This window comes from Silurus meridionalis, chromosome 10 (assembly GCF_014805685.1).
Source record: "Silurus meridionalis isolate SWU-2019-XX chromosome 10, ASM1480568v1, whole genome shotgun sequence".
Classification (NCBI taxonomy): domain Eukaryota; kingdom Metazoa; phylum Chordata; class Actinopteri; order Siluriformes; family Siluridae; genus Silurus; species Silurus meridionalis.
The window spans coordinates 1,338,914-1,357,587 of record NC_060893.1 but is presented as its reverse complement, the minus strand read 5'-3'; the positions used below and the strand labels follow the sequence as shown (position 1 = coordinate 1,357,587).

Sequence of the window (18,674 nt, the reverse complement as noted above, 5' to 3'; positions counted from 1 at the left end):
AAGATCTTCAACGCTCTCACTTTTCTCAAATCAGTTGGTTTTTCTCTTTTTACCCAAAAAACAAATTGGAATTTGGCTTAGGTTTTTTTTTGCTTTGTTTTGGCTGTGCAGTAACAGAAGGTTAAAATAATACTAAAAAAAGGAAAACTGGGGAAAGAAAATAATACATTCTTCTTCTTCTTATATTATTAATATTATTATTATTATTATTGTTATTATTATTATTATTATTATCAATTGTAATAGTAGTATTATGATTATTACTATTATGGGGCAAAGCATTAAAGGTGCACTTTTGTTATTCTATCTTTTCAATTTCAATAACCATTTATTATCAACACCAAAAGTACTTGAACAGTAATCACAGAAACCCTGAGATGATCCCTGCTGTGTGTATAAACCAGCACACACACACACACACACACACACACACACACACACACACACTTTACCAGACACCAGGACTTTTTAACAGATGCTCATCCTCATTTCTGAAGGATGGGAGTCTGGTTCATTTTAAAAAGACATTAAACACCAGGTGTATTTAGAGAAAAATCACTTAAGCTGTACTGGATTTAACCCTGTAGGATCAGAACCAGCATCACACCATAGGGAGAACGAACCTGTTTAGAACATGAAATGACAGTTGTGGCTTTACAGGAGAAGCTCAGTGAAGCTCAGTGTTACACTTCTGACCTCAATGTTATTGTCATTGAGAGGAATAGACTGACTGAAATGGCGACATTGGGATGTTTTGAGCCGTGTGTGTGTGTGTGTGTGTGGTTGCGCGCGTGTGTGTTTGCGCGCGTGCGTGTGCGTGTGTGTGTGTGAGGAGGGATGCGGCCTGGGCTCGACTCCGCGAGCTGTCCACTCTGTGGTGCTGAAACGCCGAACAACATCCGCTACAACACACACACACACACACACACACACACACTCGGATTTAAGTTAACCCTCTTCTCAACAGACCAGACGGAGGGCGAAATCATAAAGCCATAGGCCTCATTGTATGCATGACAAAAGGCCTAATCAACACACACACACACACACACACACACACACACACACACAACAAACAGCGTATTGTAATGCTTTAGTTAAAAAAAAATCAGAATGTTGATGATGGTGTGTGTTTCAGTTTCCTGAAGAAGGAAACACGGTGTTAGCTGGTGTCAGTCTGGCTGATGGAAGTCGTCATCATCCCACACCACCTCCTCCTCCTGCTTCTCCTCCTCCATCACCACCACCACCACCACAACCCCATCTCCAGGATCATTGTAATGGCAGGAAATAGGAATAAACCCACGCCGGGGATGAGAGACGCACTCACCTCTTGTAGTCGGAGGAGAAGATGCCGCCGCTGGCCGGGTCGTGGCCGTACTCCGGTTCTGCGGCGGTGGAAGAGCCTCCTTTCTCATCGTTAAAGGTTGAGCTGGTGGACATCACTGCGCTTTCTGCAGGGGAAGATCTATCTCTCTCTCTCTCTTTCTCTCTATCTAATCCACACTCTCTCATACACACGCACACACACACACACACACACACACGGAGAGAGATACACCGAGATTCAGAGGAGAGACAGCAGCGGCTTCAACACACACACACACACACACACACACACACACACACACACACACACACGGGCGCAAAGTCAGGTCACGTGACTATCCCCGCCCCCCCCCGTCCTCCTATAATAAACAATACAAGCAGCTGCTCAGTGAAATGAATGACCTTTTCACCTCCACATTATAGACAAATGACAGCCTGAGACTACATTGTGTATAATAATAATAATAATTATTATTATTATTATTGTTATTATTATTATTATTATAACAATAATAATAAAAAGAAGCAAATAACCAAAGAAACAAACGAAAGGATTAATCTTAGACAAGGCTAAAAACATTCAGATCCTAGGTCTATAGTGTCCCCTACTGTCCTGAATATTTTAACGTTGCTATCCTAACACACAAGTTTAATTAGTTAATTAATTAATTAATTAATTATCTGATTATTATTATTATTATTATTATTATTATTATTATTATTATTATTATTTAGGCGAATCTAAATCACAAATAAAGGAAATACGTAGTAAATATGTGGAAATAAAAATACAAAATAACACTCGGTGATATAACAAGATACTATAAGATAAATGGAATAGTGCAGGTTTAATATTTCTTGTCTTAATAATTGTTTTTTTCTGAATTAAATCTTATTATATCGCTAAACAAATCGTGAACAACAATTCATCTGTTTGACCGCTAGATTGCGCCAGATCACATAAAATAAACAAACAGAAAGCGATCGTTTAATGATTCAGGAAAAGTAAAAAATAGTATAGTATAGTGTATATTTCATATATATATATATATATATATATATATATATATATATATATATATATATATATATATATATATATATATATAAAATACAATAGAGGGTATAATGTTTATTGTTTGCATTTCTATAAATAGTTTTGATTAGGATCTTTTCAATGCACAGACTTTAATGGGCATGTAGGTGAAGGGAACAGAGGTGATGAGGAGGTGATGGGTAGGTATGGTTTTAAGGAGAGGAATGTGGAAGGGCAGATGGTGGTAGATTTTGCTAAAAGGATGGAAATGGCAGTGGTAAACACGTATTTTAAGAAGAAAGAGGATCATAGGGTGACGTATAAGAGTGGAGGAAGGTGCACACAGGTGGACTATGTGCTATGCAGGAGATGCAACCTGAAGGAGATTGGAGACTGTAAGGTGTTGGCGGGGACAGTGTAGCTAGACAGCATCGGATGGTGGTCTGTAGGATGGTTTTGGAGGCGAAGAAGAAGAGGAGGAAAGTAAGGATTGAAAGAAGAATAAGATGGTGGAAACTGAAGGAGGAAGAGTGTAGTGTGAGGTTCAGGGAAGAGGTCAGACAGGGGCTCGGTGGTGGTGAAGAGGTGCCGGATGATTGGGCAACTACTGCAGGAGTGATGAGGGAGGCAGCTAGAAAAGTACTTGGTGTGACATCTGGAAATAGAAAGCAAGACAAGGAGACGTGGTGGTGGAATGAGGAAGTGCAGGAGAGCATTAGGGGAAAGAGGTTGGCAAAACAGAAGTGGGATCGACAGAGTGATGAGAAAAGTAGGCAGGAGTACAAGGAGATGCGGCAGCAGGTAAAAAGGGATGTGGCAAAAGCCAAGGAAAAGGCATATGAGGAGCTGTATAAGAGGTTGGACACTAAGGAAGGAGAAAAGGATTTATACCGATTGGCCAGGCAGAGGGACCGAGCTGGGAAGGATGTACTGCAAGTTAGAGCAATAAAGGATGGAGAGGAAATGTGTTGACTAGTGAGGAGAGTGTGTTGAGAAGGTGGAGGGAGTATTTTGAGCAGCTGATGAATGAGGAAAATCACAGAGAGAAGGTTGGATGATGTGGAGTTGGTGAAGCAGGATGTAGATAGGATTAGTAAGGAGGAAGTGAGAGCAGCGATTAAGAGGATGAAGAATGGAAAGTCGGTTGGACCAGATGACATACCGGTAGAAGCGTGGAGATGTTTAGGAGAGATGGCAGTGGAGTTTTAACCAGATTGTTTAACAGGATTCTGGAAGGGAGAGGATGCCTGAGGAATGGAGAAGGAGTGTGCTGGTACCGATCTTTAAGCATAAGGAGATGTGCAGACCTGCAGTAACTACAGGGGAATTAAGTTGATCAGTCACACCATGAAGTTATGGGAAAGAGTAGTGGAAGCCAGGCTGAGAGAAGAGGTGACCATCTGTGAGCAACAGTATGGTTTCATGCCGAGGAAGAGCACCACAGATGCCTTATTTGCTTTGAGGATGTTGATGGAGAAGTATAGAGAAGGACAGAAGGAATTGCATTGTGTATTTGTGGATTTAGAAAGCGTGCGACAGAGTGCCAAGAGAGGAGTTGTGGTATTGTATGAGGAAGTCAGGTGTGTCAGAGAAGTATGTGAGGGTGGTGCAGGACATGTATGAGGACAGTGTGACGGCAGTGAAGTGTGCAGTAGGTACGACAGACTGGTTCAGGGTGAAGGTTGGACTGCATCAAGGATCGGCCCTGAGCCCTTTCCTGTTTGCAGTGGTGATGGACAGGTTGACGGACGAGGTCAGACAGGAGTCTCCTGGACTATGATGTTTGCAGATGATATTGTGATTTGTGGTGAGAGTAGAGAGCAGGTTGAGAAGAGCCTGGAGAGGTGGAGATATGCGCTGGAGAAGGGGAATGAAAGTCAGTAGGAGTAAGACAGAGTACATGTGTGTGAATGAGAGGGAGGGCAGTGGAGTGATGCGGTTGCAGGAAAAGAGGTGAAGAAGGTGGAGGAGTTCAGGTACCTGGGGTCAACAGTGCAAAGTAATGGAGAGTGTGTTAGAGAAGTAAAGAAAAGAGTGCAGGCAGGGTGGAGTGGTGGAGAAGAGTGACAGGAGTGATTTGTGATAGTAGGGTATCTGCAAGAATGAAAGGGAAAGTTTATAGGACTGTGGTGAGACCTGCGATGTTGTATGGATTAGAGACAGTGGCATTGAGTAAAAGTCAGGAGGCAGAGCTGGAGGTAGCAGAGCTGAAGATGTTAAGGTTTTCGTTGGGAGTGACGAGGATGGACAAGATTAGAAATGAGTTTATTAGAGGGACAGCGCATGTAGGATGTTTTGGTAACAAGGTGAGGGAGGCGAGATTGAGATGGTTTGGACATGTGCAGAGGAGGGACATGAATTATATTGGTAGAAGAATGCTGAAGATGGAGCCACCAGGTAGGAGGAAAAGAGGAAGGCCAAGGAGGAGGTTCATGGATGTGGTGAGGGAAGACATGCAGGTAGTTGGTGTGAAAGAGGCAGATGTAGAGGACAGGGTGGTATGGAGACGGATGATCCGCTGTGGCGACCCCTAATGGGAGCAGCCGAAAGAAGAAGAAGAAGAAGAGGATCTTTTCAATGCACGACATTTTCCTTGTTTCGTTTTTACATTTGTGTATATTTGTTATATACACTGCAGAATACAGATTTTGTTTTTTCGCTAGAAATTTCCACGTAATATTTGATTGCTAGGAACGTATGACAGGCGGAACTAAGTATGCCGAGTCATTATTCGCGGCCGGACATCAGCCATCTTGGCTCTCGTGTTCTGATTGGTTAGCTTTAGACTGTTTAAAATTAAGAACACAATATATTTTAAACTCACATTTTTATTTCATTACATTATTTTATATAATAAAAAAAGTTATAGCAAAGAAATGACTAATTTAATTTTTAATTCATGTTCTATAATCGCATTTATTACACAGATGGATAACAGAAAAGTACTATACGCTGCCGCTAGATGGCGATATTTACCGACTGTAGTGTAAATTGGTTAAAAGCGTTAAAGGATTTTGATTTATGTGGCACTTTATCTTCTTTAAATGGCCTATTTTATGTATTTTGTACATAATGAGTTAGTATTTGTTAACACTGTGGACGAGTACAAGAATGTACAGCATGTGTGTGCACCTCTACTTGAAACTGATCTGTAGCTGAAGACTGATCTGGTGTTAAAATTTTAAGATTTGATTGCGTTCTTGCTTTACTGAATAAAAAATATAAATACTAATTTAAAAAAAAAAGAATATAACATTATGAGCACCTGCCTAATATTGCATTGGTCCTCCTTTGCCGCTAAAACTATCGTGACCTGTTGAGCATCAACAGCATGAACTTCTTCAGCAGTTCCTGCTTCTAACATCAACTTTGAGGACAACATTTTAATGATATGCCATGATGAAGAGATAATCAGTGTTATTTACTTCAACGCTCATAATGTTTCATTTGTTTTAAAGTACATTAGTATTGGTTTTAATGGAAACTGTAATGGTCACAGTTTTTTTGCCTTCTATTGGTGCCATTTTAGGTCTCGTGGATACCATTAAGGACTAATCTTTAGCAACTTTACATGGTAGAATCCAGGTTAAACATTTGATGGTGATTTCATGATGAACACATTATGTAATGGAAAAAAAAGTTAATGCTTTTGAATGTTTATCAGATCATAGTTTGCAGTTGTATTTGTAGTGGAAACCTTTAGAATTTGTATGTCCATTTGTTTTTCATTTTTTAATTGAGTGAATTTGGAACAGTTGAATCTTGGCAGAAGCGAGTGCATTTGGAATATTTCGCATATTTTTATGAGTTTTTATCCATAAAAATGTTTGTTTTGAAAATTGTGTAACATCTTGTTACATTGGAGGATACCATGGTGTGACAGAAAAAAAACACACACAGAACTTGGTGTGTGTGTGTGTGTGTGTGTCTTGGGGGTGTTAATGAAAGCGATTGTGTTTTTAAATTAATCTGGTCTGACAGTGAGCAGTGGGAACCTCCTACATTCTCAATGAACCAGCTGCTTCATTCACACACACACACACACACACACACACACACACACACACACACGGCTCCTCAATAGGAGCTCTTTTGTCTGGCTGAAGAGCCAAACTCTTAGGTCACCACAATTAGTAATTATCAGCAGTAATTTAACTGGAAAGCTGAATTAATCCGTGTTACTAAAATCATCTCTGTTTCTCTGCTGTACTGATGGGATCAGATTTATTACAAGCTTTATTCACTTTTGGTTGACCTGTTTTTTCATCATTTGCACATATGCAGAGATATACAATATCTCACACCACCCAGGTATAACATTATGACCACCCACCTAATATTGTGTTGGTTCCCCTTTTGTTGCTAAAACAGTCGTGACTCTTCAAATATCAACAGCATGAACGTCTTCAGTTTGAGCTACAGGAGCTCGTCTGTTGGTTCGAACCACACAGACCAGCCTTTGATCTTCACGTGCATCAATGATCCTCGTTCCCCACGACCCTGTCGCCGGTTCACCACTGTTCCTTCCTTGGAGCACTTTTGATAGACAGTGAACACTGCAGACCAGAAACCTCACAAGAGCTGCAGTTTTGGAGACACTCTGACCCAGACGTCTAGACGTCACAGCTTGTCAAATTCGCATACACACAGATAAATATTAACATTTACATTTAAGGAATTTGGCAGACACACTTATCCAGAGGGACTCACAATTATCTCATTTACACAACAGAGCAGTTAAGTGTTAAGGGCCTTGCTCAAGGGCCCAGCAGCAGCAACTTGGTGGTGCTTGGATTTGAGCTTACAACCATCAGAAGTCTAAAAGGGTAGAATGAACACTGACACAAGTGTCCATGTGTAAAATTGGGACAGAATGTAAAGAGTTTAACTGTTATGTCCGAGTGAAAAGTGTAAAATATCCAAGTGTAGTTTTGTCTTGTGATCAGGTGTGAAGAGTGAAAACATCCACAGAAGAAAAAGAGAAGTGCATCCAGAAAGTCTTCACAGTGCTTCACTTCAAACCACATTTTATGTTACACCCTTATTCCAAAATGTACGACATTTTCCCCAAAATTCTACAAACAAAAGCCCATAATGACAATGTGAAAGATATTTGTTAGAAATCTTTGCAAATGTATTAAAAATAAAAAAACTGAAGAAAAAAATGACACAATCATCTCAGGTGCATCCTGTTTTCACTGCTCATCCTTGAGATGTTTCTACAGCTTGATTAGAGTCCACTTGTGGAAAATTCAGTTGATTGGACATGATTTGAAGGCACACCCTCTCTGAGGTCCTACAGTTGTCAAAGCCCAAGGAACTGTCTGAAGACCACTGAGACAGGATTGTATCAAGGCACAGATCTGGGGAAGGGGACAGAAAAAAAAATTCCTGCAGCATTGGAGGTCCCAATGAGCATAGTGGCCTCAATCATCCATACATGGAAGAAGTTTGGACCACCAGCACTCTTCCTGGAGCAGAGCAACCTGGCCAAAGTGAACGATTGGGGAGAAGGGCCTTAGTCAGGGAGGTGACCAGGAACCTGAAGAGCTCCAGTGTTTCTCTTTGCAGAGAGGAGAACCTTCCAGAACAACAACCATCTCTGCAGGACTTCACCAATCAGGCCTGTATGGTAGAGTGGCCAGACAAAAGCTACTCCTCCGTAAAAGGCACATGAGATTTTTCTAAAAGGCACCTGAAGTACTCTCAGACCATTAGAAACAAAGATTGAACTCTCTGGCCTGAATGCCAAGCGTCATGTCTGGAGGAAACCATCACCTGGCTCATCACCTGACCAATATCATCCCTACAGTGAAGCATGGTGGTGGCAGCATCATGCTGTGGGGATGTTTTTAGCAGCAGGAACTGCTAGACTCATCAGGATTTAGGGAAAGATGAATGCAGCAATGTACAGACAAGTCCTTGATGCAAACCTGCTCCAGAGCTCTCTGAACCTCAGACCGTTCATCTTCCAACAGGACAACAACTCTAAACACTCAGTCAAGATAGCAAAGGCGTGGCTACAGGACGACTCTGTGAATTTCCTCGAGTGGCCCAGCCAGAGCCCAGACTTGAACCAGATTGAACATCTCTGAAGATCTGAAAATGGCTGTGGCACGCTTCCTATTCAACCTGATGGCACTTAAGAGGTTCTGCAGAGAAGAATGGGAGAAACTGCCCAAAAAGAGGTGCCAAGCTTGTAGCATAATTTTATGGAATTAGTGATTATGGGTTAATGTTTGTAAAGTTTTGAAGCAAATAATGTATTTAATCTATTTGGAAAAAGGCAGTGACACAAAATATGGGAAAAAAAGTGAAGCGATGTGAACACTTAGCATCTTAATACAAACTGAAGCATTCATGAGCCACAACACTCATACTCTCTCCAGCAGTATCTATTAACACATTAATAAATGATAAACTGATGTTAAACTTTAACTGACATACTGCTAGAGCCATGGCTCTTTCTTCAAAATTCTTGAAAAGAAGCAAAAACAAAAGGACCGGGTTTCTGCACCGTCAACAGAATGCAAGTCTTCTCTCACAACCGGCGTGCACGTGTACTGTGCATGGTGCTCACACAGAGACTCAGACATTGGCGATACCAGGTGGTATCAAAAAAATGTCGAAAACCGTGCTATTCTGATCACCTGCGTTACATTCAAGAGCGGAAGAACATCACTGGAAGACGAGGAAGGGCATGCACCCCTACTCGCGGACTTCACCTTCTTCCCCTAGATGAAGATCTTTACGAAATCTGTATGCAGAAAAGTAAGCTTGAGTTTATGGCAAGTTTTACTTCAACTTTGTGAGATAACGTGAAAAATAACCGGCAAAAAGTAAGTGAAGAAAAGCACTAGAAAAGGTCTTGAAATGTAAGTGAGTACGGAGCGACGTAAAATGAAGATCGAACAAGAAAATATTTGGCATGGAGTAGATTTTCTGTCTTAGTGTTCAGTGTTTGACATTAAGGAAAACAGACTTGTTCTAAATTAAAGAAATCCAGAAAGATGTCTCAGATCAATTTATTTTATTATCCAGTTTCACATTCTGGAAGGAAAAAAAAAAAAAAAAAAAAAACTTTTTTTTTTTTTTAAACATCATATTAGTAGACCATATAATTTATTAAACATAGTCCTGCCATTTGACACACACACACACACACACACACACAAAAACACAAATTGCACTTATCTACTTCAAACAAGATACAAGAAACAAAAAATGTCAAAATAACACGGGTAGACTGAACATCTTATACAGATATAAGTCATTTCACAAAACAAAAAGCATAAATATCCATAACTACACAATTGTACAAAAATACTTGTACTTTTTTTTTGTTCAAATATACTCTAAACAAGCACAGACACCGGAGCAGGGGGCGATGGATTTGAGGTTTGGAAGGAGAAGCATCTCGGGTTTCGTCCATCATGGACAATTTAACTCACAATCGTAGCGAATTAGTAAAAAATAAAAAACGAATTAAAAAAAAAAAAAACCCAGTGCATGTGGAGTTCAATTCTGAACACACAAAAACAAACAAAGACTCGCATTTTGATAGTAGCAAGATGTAGAAACATCTACCATGAGTATAGCATTTAAGATCTCCAAAAAATATTTTTAAAAAAGCATGAAGGGTTTGACCAAATGGCAACACAAATCTACATTTCATGCCATGTACTCTACTTCAACATGCATAATGATTATCCTCTTCCTCAAACATACACAACCAACAGAAAGCAGCAAGAACATTTCAACTTGCACGTGATTGGCTCGTTACATGCGTGGCTTTGAAAAATCAGAGACTGTACCATTAGCCCATGAAGCACCAGGCTGGAGACTACATACTGTTTTTTTTTTTTTTAATGCTCAGGGTCCTTCAGGAGAAAAGAATCTCCAGAATCAGTCATTTATATACCTTTTTGTTTCTGTTGTTAAATATACCTGATTGAATGAAATGTAGTACACCTTTCAATACATGTAGTACAAATCTCAGTACACCTATACTGAGAAGGAGAGGCAGAGAGAAGGTCGAGGAGACGGAGGGACGGAGGGTTGAACTTGCGTGTACTGAGTGGCACCTGTACAGAGAGAACAGTGTAATGAACTAACGCGGACGCAAACAAGCCTCCTGGCTGCACAGTTACACATTAAAGCAAAAGCTCAGCAGATTTAATCGCACTTACTATTATATATTTAACAGAACTGGCGAGATTTCCATCCGGGCTGTGAAGTGTCTGAGGTCGAGGGGTACCAGCGCATCTGTGAAACAAAACAGCAGCTTAGAGTTCAGCAGATCTCACATTTAAATGGTTTGAATATTAGAAAATATTCACTACTCAAATCTCAGTGGTGACTTTTGTAAAATTGGATAGTCATATACAACATCTATATACTGTATTATTCCATTAAAAAGATTTATACATGTACTTATACGGCAAAGTGAAATTCTTTTTCTGCGTTTTCCCAGTTAGAAAGCTGGGGTCGAGAGTAGCAGCTTGGCGATACCAGGGCTTGAACCCGCGACCTTCTGCACAGTAACCCAGAGCCTTAACCAATAAGCTCCCACATTGATTAAGAAATCTAAAAATGTGCAATAATAATCTTCACAATTTGGACTGACGTCAAATCAGAAACAGGAAACGAAGCAGCTTTTTTTTATTTTTTTATTAATCAAGCAACATTTTTACCTTCAAATGGATTTATTGCAGATACACAGTTATATAATGCCTGTGTATATATAAACACTAGTAAATAGCTTTTTTTAATCAAATCAGACAAATCGTCTGTTGAATTATTCACTCGTCACCCTTGGCTGGTGTGTTGCTAACAAACAAACGAGGAAAGCTCATATACCACCTGCCCAATACACTTCAAAATGCAAAGAGGTTGAAAATGACCCGACTTCCAATGCATTACACAGATCTGAAATTTCTCACTCGCTGCAGCATCCTGTCATTTCTGCTCATTCACCAGCAGCATGTCGGCTCTGAATATGGATTATGATTTGCTATGCTCGTACGTTACTTTGGATGCCAAACAGTGATTTGTAAAACAAACATCTTAAAATCATGTCACAATATACTTTGGCTATTGTGATATCATTTAGTTTATTGTTTCTTTTCTGAATAAAGTTGATTTAATGGCAACAACTGTACAAAATTCAATTCAATCAATTCAACAACAAAAAAAAGATTTGGTTTGCAAATCCATACCATCACTACCTTCATCCTTCAGATTCAGGAGCATCTTGTGTCCAAGTACATGGAGTCCAAATGTCTGGTCCTCATTATTACTTTATTTGTATATATAAAAAATAGAAAAAGAGCCAGTGTTGGGACGCCAGCATCAGCTCCCACACTCAGATTAACAGAGATCATGTCCTTATACCAAAAGGGAGTAATAAAAAAATGCAACAGTTACTAATTCTAAAAAGATTTTTTTTTTCCTTTGTGAACTTCACAACACTCTCTTTTGACCCTGAATCAAGGTTTGATCTTTGGATCAGGACAGCTGTACACACTTTGACAAGTGCATGTGGTTTTGGCTACAGATTAAAAATTACCAATCTTTTTATATTGTTGATCTTTTTGAACCCTCAAACCCACACCATCACCAAACCAAGACAGTGTCCAAACCCTGAAGAAATGACTAAAGCTTTATTACCTTTGTAGAAAGACAAAAATATATATATAAAACTGGAATTAAACAAAAAGAAAATGATTGAGCAGTCAGGTCTGAGAGAGATTTGTAACATGAGCTGATTCATTTACAAAAAGTTGTGGAAGAAGCATTTCCAGAATCCAGAGTAGAGCAGTTCATGGTTCAGGGCCTTTAATGTGAGCTCTTTAAATCTAAGCAATACCACACTTTCATTTGATGTTGCTCTGTTCTCATGACAACAGAAGGCAAAATATGGCCGTTTAATCAATAAACCTGATCAGTCAAGACTCAGTCATGAAGTGAACAGCATTAAATATAAAAAATAAATAAATTGCGAGATTCAAAACTACTAGTTAAATAATTTCATGTACTGTATAATTTAAGTTATAGAATTCTAATCTTTTCGAACACGACCCTGAACATACCAGAATGTCAAACATTAACGTATTTTACGTAGAACAAAAGTCAATCACGGCTTCTGTTTTTGTAGCTTGTAAAAATCCAAGCGCATGCCTTTTTTGGCTAAAGTTTAACCAGCCTCCACTGGCTACAGATTCACTCAACACTCAATATATAATCCAAGCTGAAATGCAATTAAAAACAGATTTTCTCCGTTTGATGCCTTTGCAACACCAGCAAAAGGAGAAATCTTTTTTTTTTTTTAAAGATATAATCGGAAACAAGTTTATTCTCATTTCCTGAGGACTGCAGACAGACGACATTAAAAACATGACAAACATCTGCATAGTGTGTGCTTTCAAAACATCAATCAGTCTCACGTGACGTAAAGAAATAAATCCTCACTATGAAGGTTAACTTTCTCTACCACGGGTCTGCGCACATCTACAACTAAGGCCCATGTTTGGTTAAAAAAAATAAGATTAAAGAAGAGTTCCTGTGAATCTTAAGAAACAGCAGAAACAGGTGTAACGACTTGTTTGTTTGTTTGAAAGGAAAAGGAACAGGAACACACCGGTTGCTCCCTCACCTGGGCGTGCAGGGCGGCGGCGGCGGCGGCGGCTGCGGGGTAGGTAAAGGCTGCATGGGGCAGGCCGGGGGTGAGCTCAGTGGTGTAAAGAGGATACGGTGTCCATGCCTCTGGGGATGCTGGGATCAGTGCTGCACCAGTCAGGTCATCTAGAACAACGCAACCAAACACATTAGCAGTCTGGAGGGTAGAAAATTCCCCTCTCGATTTTCCTCTATACATGCTGTGAATTTAGTCTTCATTGAAACATGGAATACAAAATCCTGCAGTAATTAAAACAGAAATAAATTACAATAATTAGCACCTAGTGACTAAACAATGCAGTGTAACTATAAAAAGGACAGATATAAAATCAATCTTAACAAAATAAATAAATAAAACTCAAGTATCATTATAGGTACGAAAAAAATATATATATATATTTCCATATCCAATTTGTTTGATGTATTTGAAAGTACTGATAAAACTAATCTGTAAATAACACAATCAGCATAGCCAACCCGCACCCTGATCATCACTCAGGTGGTGACTGTACGAGCCAGAGGAACACTTACATGGATCACGTGCTATAAAGTGAGCCCCAAGAGCAGGGTGCAGGCTTGAGGGGTTCGGCGTGCCCATCAGCTTACTCTTTGCCATCTTGGTATTAGCCTTTGCAAACTCCAGACGCAGCGTCTGGGGGTTTTCCGGGTCAAAACGAATCCCCTTGTAAAAAAACAAACAAAAAAAAAAAACCCAATAAATAAATAAATAAATAAAAAGACATGACAGTGTAGCAGACCAACAGGTGTTGAGTGTCATTTCTCAGTCAAGTGTGATCTTGCATTACTACACTAAACAGAAAAGCTGAGACATCAAAGCAATGAGGTTCAGTGTATGATCTTTTGTTCAGAATATAAACAGCAGTGGCTATACACCGATCAGTCATAACATGAGCGGTAAAGAACACTGATAATCTCTTCATCATAGCACCTCAGAGTTGATGTGAAATTGACAAATTGTGACGTCTAGACGTCTGGGTCACAGCATCTCCAAAACTGCAGCTCTTGTGGTCAGCACTATCAGAAGTGCTCAAAGGAAGGAACAGTGATAAACCTGCAACAGGGTCATGTGCAAACGAGGATCATTGATGCGTGTGGGGAGCGAAAGCTGGGCCGTGTGGTCCAATCCAACAGACGAGCTCCTGTAGATCAAACTGCTGAAGAAGTTCATTAGGCAGGTGGTCATAACGTTATGCCTGATCGGTGTGTATTCTTATTTTGGCGCACAAAAGTAAAACGCAGATCAATTAGCTTAGCACCACTGCAACGATCAGGTCGTGAGGCGTCAAAGACTCAGATTCTATTTACCTTTTTAAGCCTGAAGTGGACCAGCTTAACCGATACATCAGACACGCGTGGTATTTTGACAGTACTGAGAGGCTTTTAAAAACCAAGCCAACAACCCCAGTGACGTCATGGAACTTTCCACTTTTAGGGACCAAGAATGAGGTTTGAGATTGAGGCACGAGAGTCTTTCAAACGTGCCAATCAATAATTCATTCACTGCCACACATTTACTTACAGGCGACTGAATGGTTACTTACATTTAATGCGTTTTTGGCTGCTTCGGCCCCGGACCTGTTGTCGAAGGTAACAAAGCCAACGGGCTGGAAGAGAAAAAGAGGAAGTGTTGGATTGATGGATTAAGCACCATTCTGCTTACTATACATACGGGTCACCACCTTGTTTTCTGATTAGGGGAACATTTATACGATTTCCTACAACAGGCACAAGACAGACCTGAAAAAAGACATGCAATTCATTCATCTTACCTGCTTTGAAGTTAGTTTTATAAGTGATCCTTCATATCCCTGTTAAAAATAAATGAATAAATAGCCTGAAATAATTCAATGTGTATAAACAAGGCTCTTTGAAACAATATTTTTAAACTAAACATTGTCTAATTGCATACGATAATATTTCTATAGAATATTTTAAAGATTATAATGTACGTCATACAAAATAAATTCCTAAAGTGTTTTACTTTGGAGCACTCGGTTGGTTTGAATACCTTGAACGGCCTGAACAGCAGGTACAGCTCCCGCGGCTTTATGTCTACCGGCAGACCACTGACAAAAAGGGTTCGTACCTAAAAAATAAAAATGCCTCAGTAACTACAGAACAAAAAAATTTGAATAAACTGTGTCCTTTAAAAGTCTATAAGGACAATCTAGCGCAAAAAAATGCATTTGGCAATTAAGAATCTGACGAAAGTGCGTTTTTACTGCGTTTCGGTGAAAAACAAATACCTGAAAATCAGAGTGTGTACTGGAAATTAAATTTTAAACTACCTTTGGTCCTTCCCGCTTGCAACTTTTCCCCTTTTCTATTGTCTCAGAAACTCCATTTCCTGCAGCGTTTGTTCAGTGTTTAAGATTCGACTGTTCACAGAAATCATGAGAAACCGTGTTAGTTGAAGTGAAGACGTTAAGTGTGTGTGCGTGGCTACCAGGTGTGAGTGAGAGAACCGAGCGTGGAAGGTGTTTCGTGGATGCAAGAATCTCTCGATGGGGGAATGAAAAAGAAATCCTGCAAATTCAATGCAGTGGAAGACAGAAAGGGACTCATTTCACGATCAAAATTAATCAGATGAAGCAAATGATACTGGTGTGTACAGAGAAAAAGTGATTGGAAAGGCTGTAAAGGGGCTCTGGGAAATTTTCTGAGAATCAAAAAATTTTTTTAAAAAGTGTTGATTTATCCCCATTGGTGCAAACAATAAAGGAATCATGTAGGCTTGAGTATGCGTGTGTTTCCATCCACATATCACCTTTATCATCTTCACAAAGAGTGTTAAATTCCTACTTTTTTCCATCCAACAGCCTTGTAAATACGATTACACATTGAATACCTGGCAACGCATCTACAATATCAAAGCCGAGCCTCCTTCCGATTTCATCATTTCAGCAAATACGGATGAGACCCCTGGAAAGAAGGCGTCATCTCCTCCATATGAGGAGTCACTAAGGCCTGGATGGAGCAGAGTCTCATGTTCATAATCCCAAGTCTCCTTTATTCAATCGAAGTCGCAGAACTCACAAGGAACGCACCGAATCGCAGAATCCACAAAAAGTCCACCAAACCAGGGTTCGTTTTTACCCAAAACCATAACTTGACTGACCTTCTCAAACATCTTGACTTTACAGAAACTCTAAAAGGAGTGCTGTCTGGACTGTTAATCCAGGACAAAATCTGTTTTTATACGAGTATAAAATGCAGCACAAACATCTTGTAGAATCTGGGCTGTGCTTTCATCGAAAAGTTTATTCAAGAAAATAAAAAAATAAATAAATGGTGCTGGAGACAGACGGAGGCTTTTGTTCTGATGCACAATAATGAGAAAACTAAACTGAGCAGACATGCAGCAGGAAACCTCTCCTGTGTGAGGGCCCGAGGTGACGGGGAAACTGGACAAGAGATTTCAGTAAAGTCCCAAAACATTTGAACTAAACCCCAAAGATATTTCACTGTGATGACCGTACAGATTTACAGAGCTCCCACAGGATCTCCACAGGATCTCCACACTCCCAGTGCCTGTAGATGATTTATTATTATTTTTAACATAATACAAAAGTACAAAGCGGAAAAAAAAAGGTCAACTACGGAGGCAGAAACAATCAGGAGATGCGTTCCAATAGTAAAAATAATAAAATAGCATTAATTCAAACAAGTGGAGATAAAAAAAAGGTTTGGTAGATCTTTCTGATCTTGGGCTCTTTCTTCCTGGTCATGTAGATGTTTTAAAATGATCTAAAAAAAAAAAAAAAAAAAAGGTACTACATAGACCATTTTTCTTTCTTGTGTATTTAATGTGCTCACCTTTCCAGGTGCGCAGTAAAGGCACATCCAAGGAATTTCCCCTGAGTGCGCATAATTTTTTGCCCCCTCGTCTCAGTGCATTAAGTCATCGCACGCAGCGTTCAATAGCAGCCACTATAAATAATCCAACAGAATAAAGTTTCTGTGGAGTGAAACAAGTGATGGAGGCAAAAGAGTTGGAAGAAAAAAAAGTCTACCTTCCACCATGAAACTATAGATTAATCATCAACCAAACACACCGAGGAGCAATAAGAGTCTCACCTCGCAAATATTTAAACAAATAAACAAAACAGAAACCATGAATCCGCTCAGACACCTGTGCTGCATTCAAGAGCACTGATATTGTTTTTAAACAAAAATTTAGAAAGAAAGAAAATAAAATTAATTAATAAATAAAATAAAAAAAAATAATAAACAAACGTTTCCGACTCAAAAAATGACAGGAAATAAATAAATGGTATAAAATCAAGTATTATACCAAAAACTACGTGCAAAAAAAAAAAAAAAAAAGTTCGGACACCTTTTTAATCAGCGCCGTTCCTCAGAAACACAAAACTTTTAGAGAGTAGCGGTTTTCCCTTACCTCCTCCTCTAATGATACACTGTTGTTCGGCTCAGAATCTGATTTGAGACTCATTGTGTAACTTTAACGCTTCTTTACGCCTCAAAAAATTTCCCTTTTCTTTCTATTTTTTTCTCTCTCTCTCTCTTTTTTGCCCTGACGTGCGTTAAAGTTGGCAGAAGAAAATCTTGGTGTCGTTTTTGGTGAGACTTCAGGAAAAGACGTGCCCAGGTGAAGCCGTGCTGAAAGCCAAAGGATCCAAGGAGGAACCAGAAAATTAAAAAAAATAATTCTTTAAAAAAAAAAAAGCAACAAGAAAAAAAAAGAAAGGTGATGTAGTGGAGAAGTGCACTGTGAGGGTGAGAAAAGGAAAAAAAGAAGTGATTTTTTTTTGGTTTTTGTTTTTCCCCCTTGCCTTCACATCACACTCGTTTAAATTCAATCAGGAGAGAAATGGAAGGTGAAGATGAAGATCTCTCCTCGTTTGCTTTGCTCCTCTGGCTTTCCATTCGCTGATCAATCATATTAAAGGTGGAGGAAAGAAGTGAAGAGCTGCAGATGGACTTCAGCTGGTCCCAGGCCCGGCCCACTGCCTGTATCAGCCCCTCACAGAAAGAGAAAGGAAAGAGAGAGAGAGAGAGAGAGAGAGAGAGAGAGAGGGCGGACCAGTACACTACCACCAAAACTTTCTCTTCTACTTTTTTTTTTCTTCTCCCCCACACTTATTTTCATTCTTCTTTTTAAAAAAACAAACAACAAAAAAAGACCAGGATTTTAGTTCTCAATCTATTTATTTTCTAATGAGTACAACATGTATTCATTCTTGCTCTTCAGTTTGCAACAAAGACCCAAAGAAATATAAAGCTTTTAATTGTTTTGACATCAATCAAAAAATAAAAAAATTAGTTAAAAAAAAAATAAAAAAAAGAAAGAAATCTAAAAACTGCAGAATTCACTTCTATAGGCTTCTTGTACGCAGGATAAAGTCGAGAAAATCCATAAAAAAAAAAAAATTTTCACCTCTTTATCAAATGTGTGAAACTCAACAACACTGAATGCAACATTTCTGTAAGAAATAAAGAAATAAATAAATAAAATAAAATAAAAACAACAACCCATCGCTTAAAGATCATCTTAAAAATGTATGGAAATCAAACGGAAAAGCTAAACATAAACAATGATTTCTACTAAAGCTCATTAATATTCAAGAGTTTATTAGCATATGTACAGGAA

At 39.2% G+C, this 18,674-nt stretch overlaps 2 protein-coding genes across 11 annotated transcripts in view; both read right to left on the bottom strand.

Annotated features, from left to right (window-relative positions):
- The window catches only part of LOC124391912 (AP-3 complex subunit beta-2), a 45,392-nt gene extending 43,757 nt beyond the window's left edge, over positions 1-1,635 (bottom strand). For 3 of the 8 annotated variants that reach the window (XM_046858604.1, XM_046858606.1, XM_046858605.1), the window contains exon 1: positions 1,331-1,634. In XM_046858604.1, coding sequence (XP_046714560.1) covers positions 1,331-1,515 — 185 coding nt within the window. In that variant the 5' untranslated portion in view covers positions 1,516-1,634. Of the gene's footprint in view, positions 1-1,330 lie in introns of all 8 variants that reach the window. The other 5 variants (XM_046858607.1, XM_046858608.1, XM_046858609.1 and 2 more) reach the window with 2 other exon arrangements.
- A 7,827-nt stretch (positions 1,636-9,462) lies between these two features.
- Positions 9,463-18,040, bottom strand: rbpms2a (RNA binding protein, mRNA processing factor 2a). Of its 3 annotated transcripts, none has more exons than XM_046859665.1 (8): positions 17,463-18,040; positions 15,072-15,149; positions 14,833-14,871; positions 14,605-14,667; positions 13,574-13,724; positions 13,005-13,168; positions 10,555-10,630; positions 9,463-10,449 (listed from the first exon to the last, which is right to left on the bottom strand). In XM_046859665.1, the coding sequence occupies exons 1-7, from the start codon at positions 17,514-17,516 to the stop codon at positions 10,565-10,567; spliced, it is 615 nt and encodes a 204-aa protein (XP_046715621.1). In that variant the 5' UTR covers positions 17,517-18,040; the 3' UTR covers positions 9,463-10,449; positions 10,555-10,564. The 3 variants fall into 3 exon arrangements, with proteins under 3 accessions (XP_046715621.1, XP_046715622.1, XP_046715623.1); XM_046859666.1 differs by having other exon boundaries at positions 13,020-13,168; positions 17,463-18,038; XM_046859667.1 differs by lacking the exon at positions 17,463-18,040 and adding an exon at positions 16,880-17,362.
- Positions 18,041-18,674: the final 634 nt, after the last annotated feature.

Bases quoted from the DNA above. Each gene is read 5' to 3' on its own strand.
- rbpms2a (XM_046859665.1), bottom strand. From the start codon at position 17,516: ATGAGTCTCAAATCAGATTCTGAGCCGAACAACAGTGTATCATTAGAG. The intron at 15,150-17,462 runs GTAAGGGAAAAC...TTTATTTTTTAG, and splicing joins GTGTATCATTAGAGGAGGAG to GTACGAACCCTTTTTGTCAG. The intron at 14,872-15,071 runs GTATTCAAACCA...TATTTTTAACAG, and splicing joins TGCTGTTCAGGCCGTTCAAG to GGATATGAAGGATCACTTAT.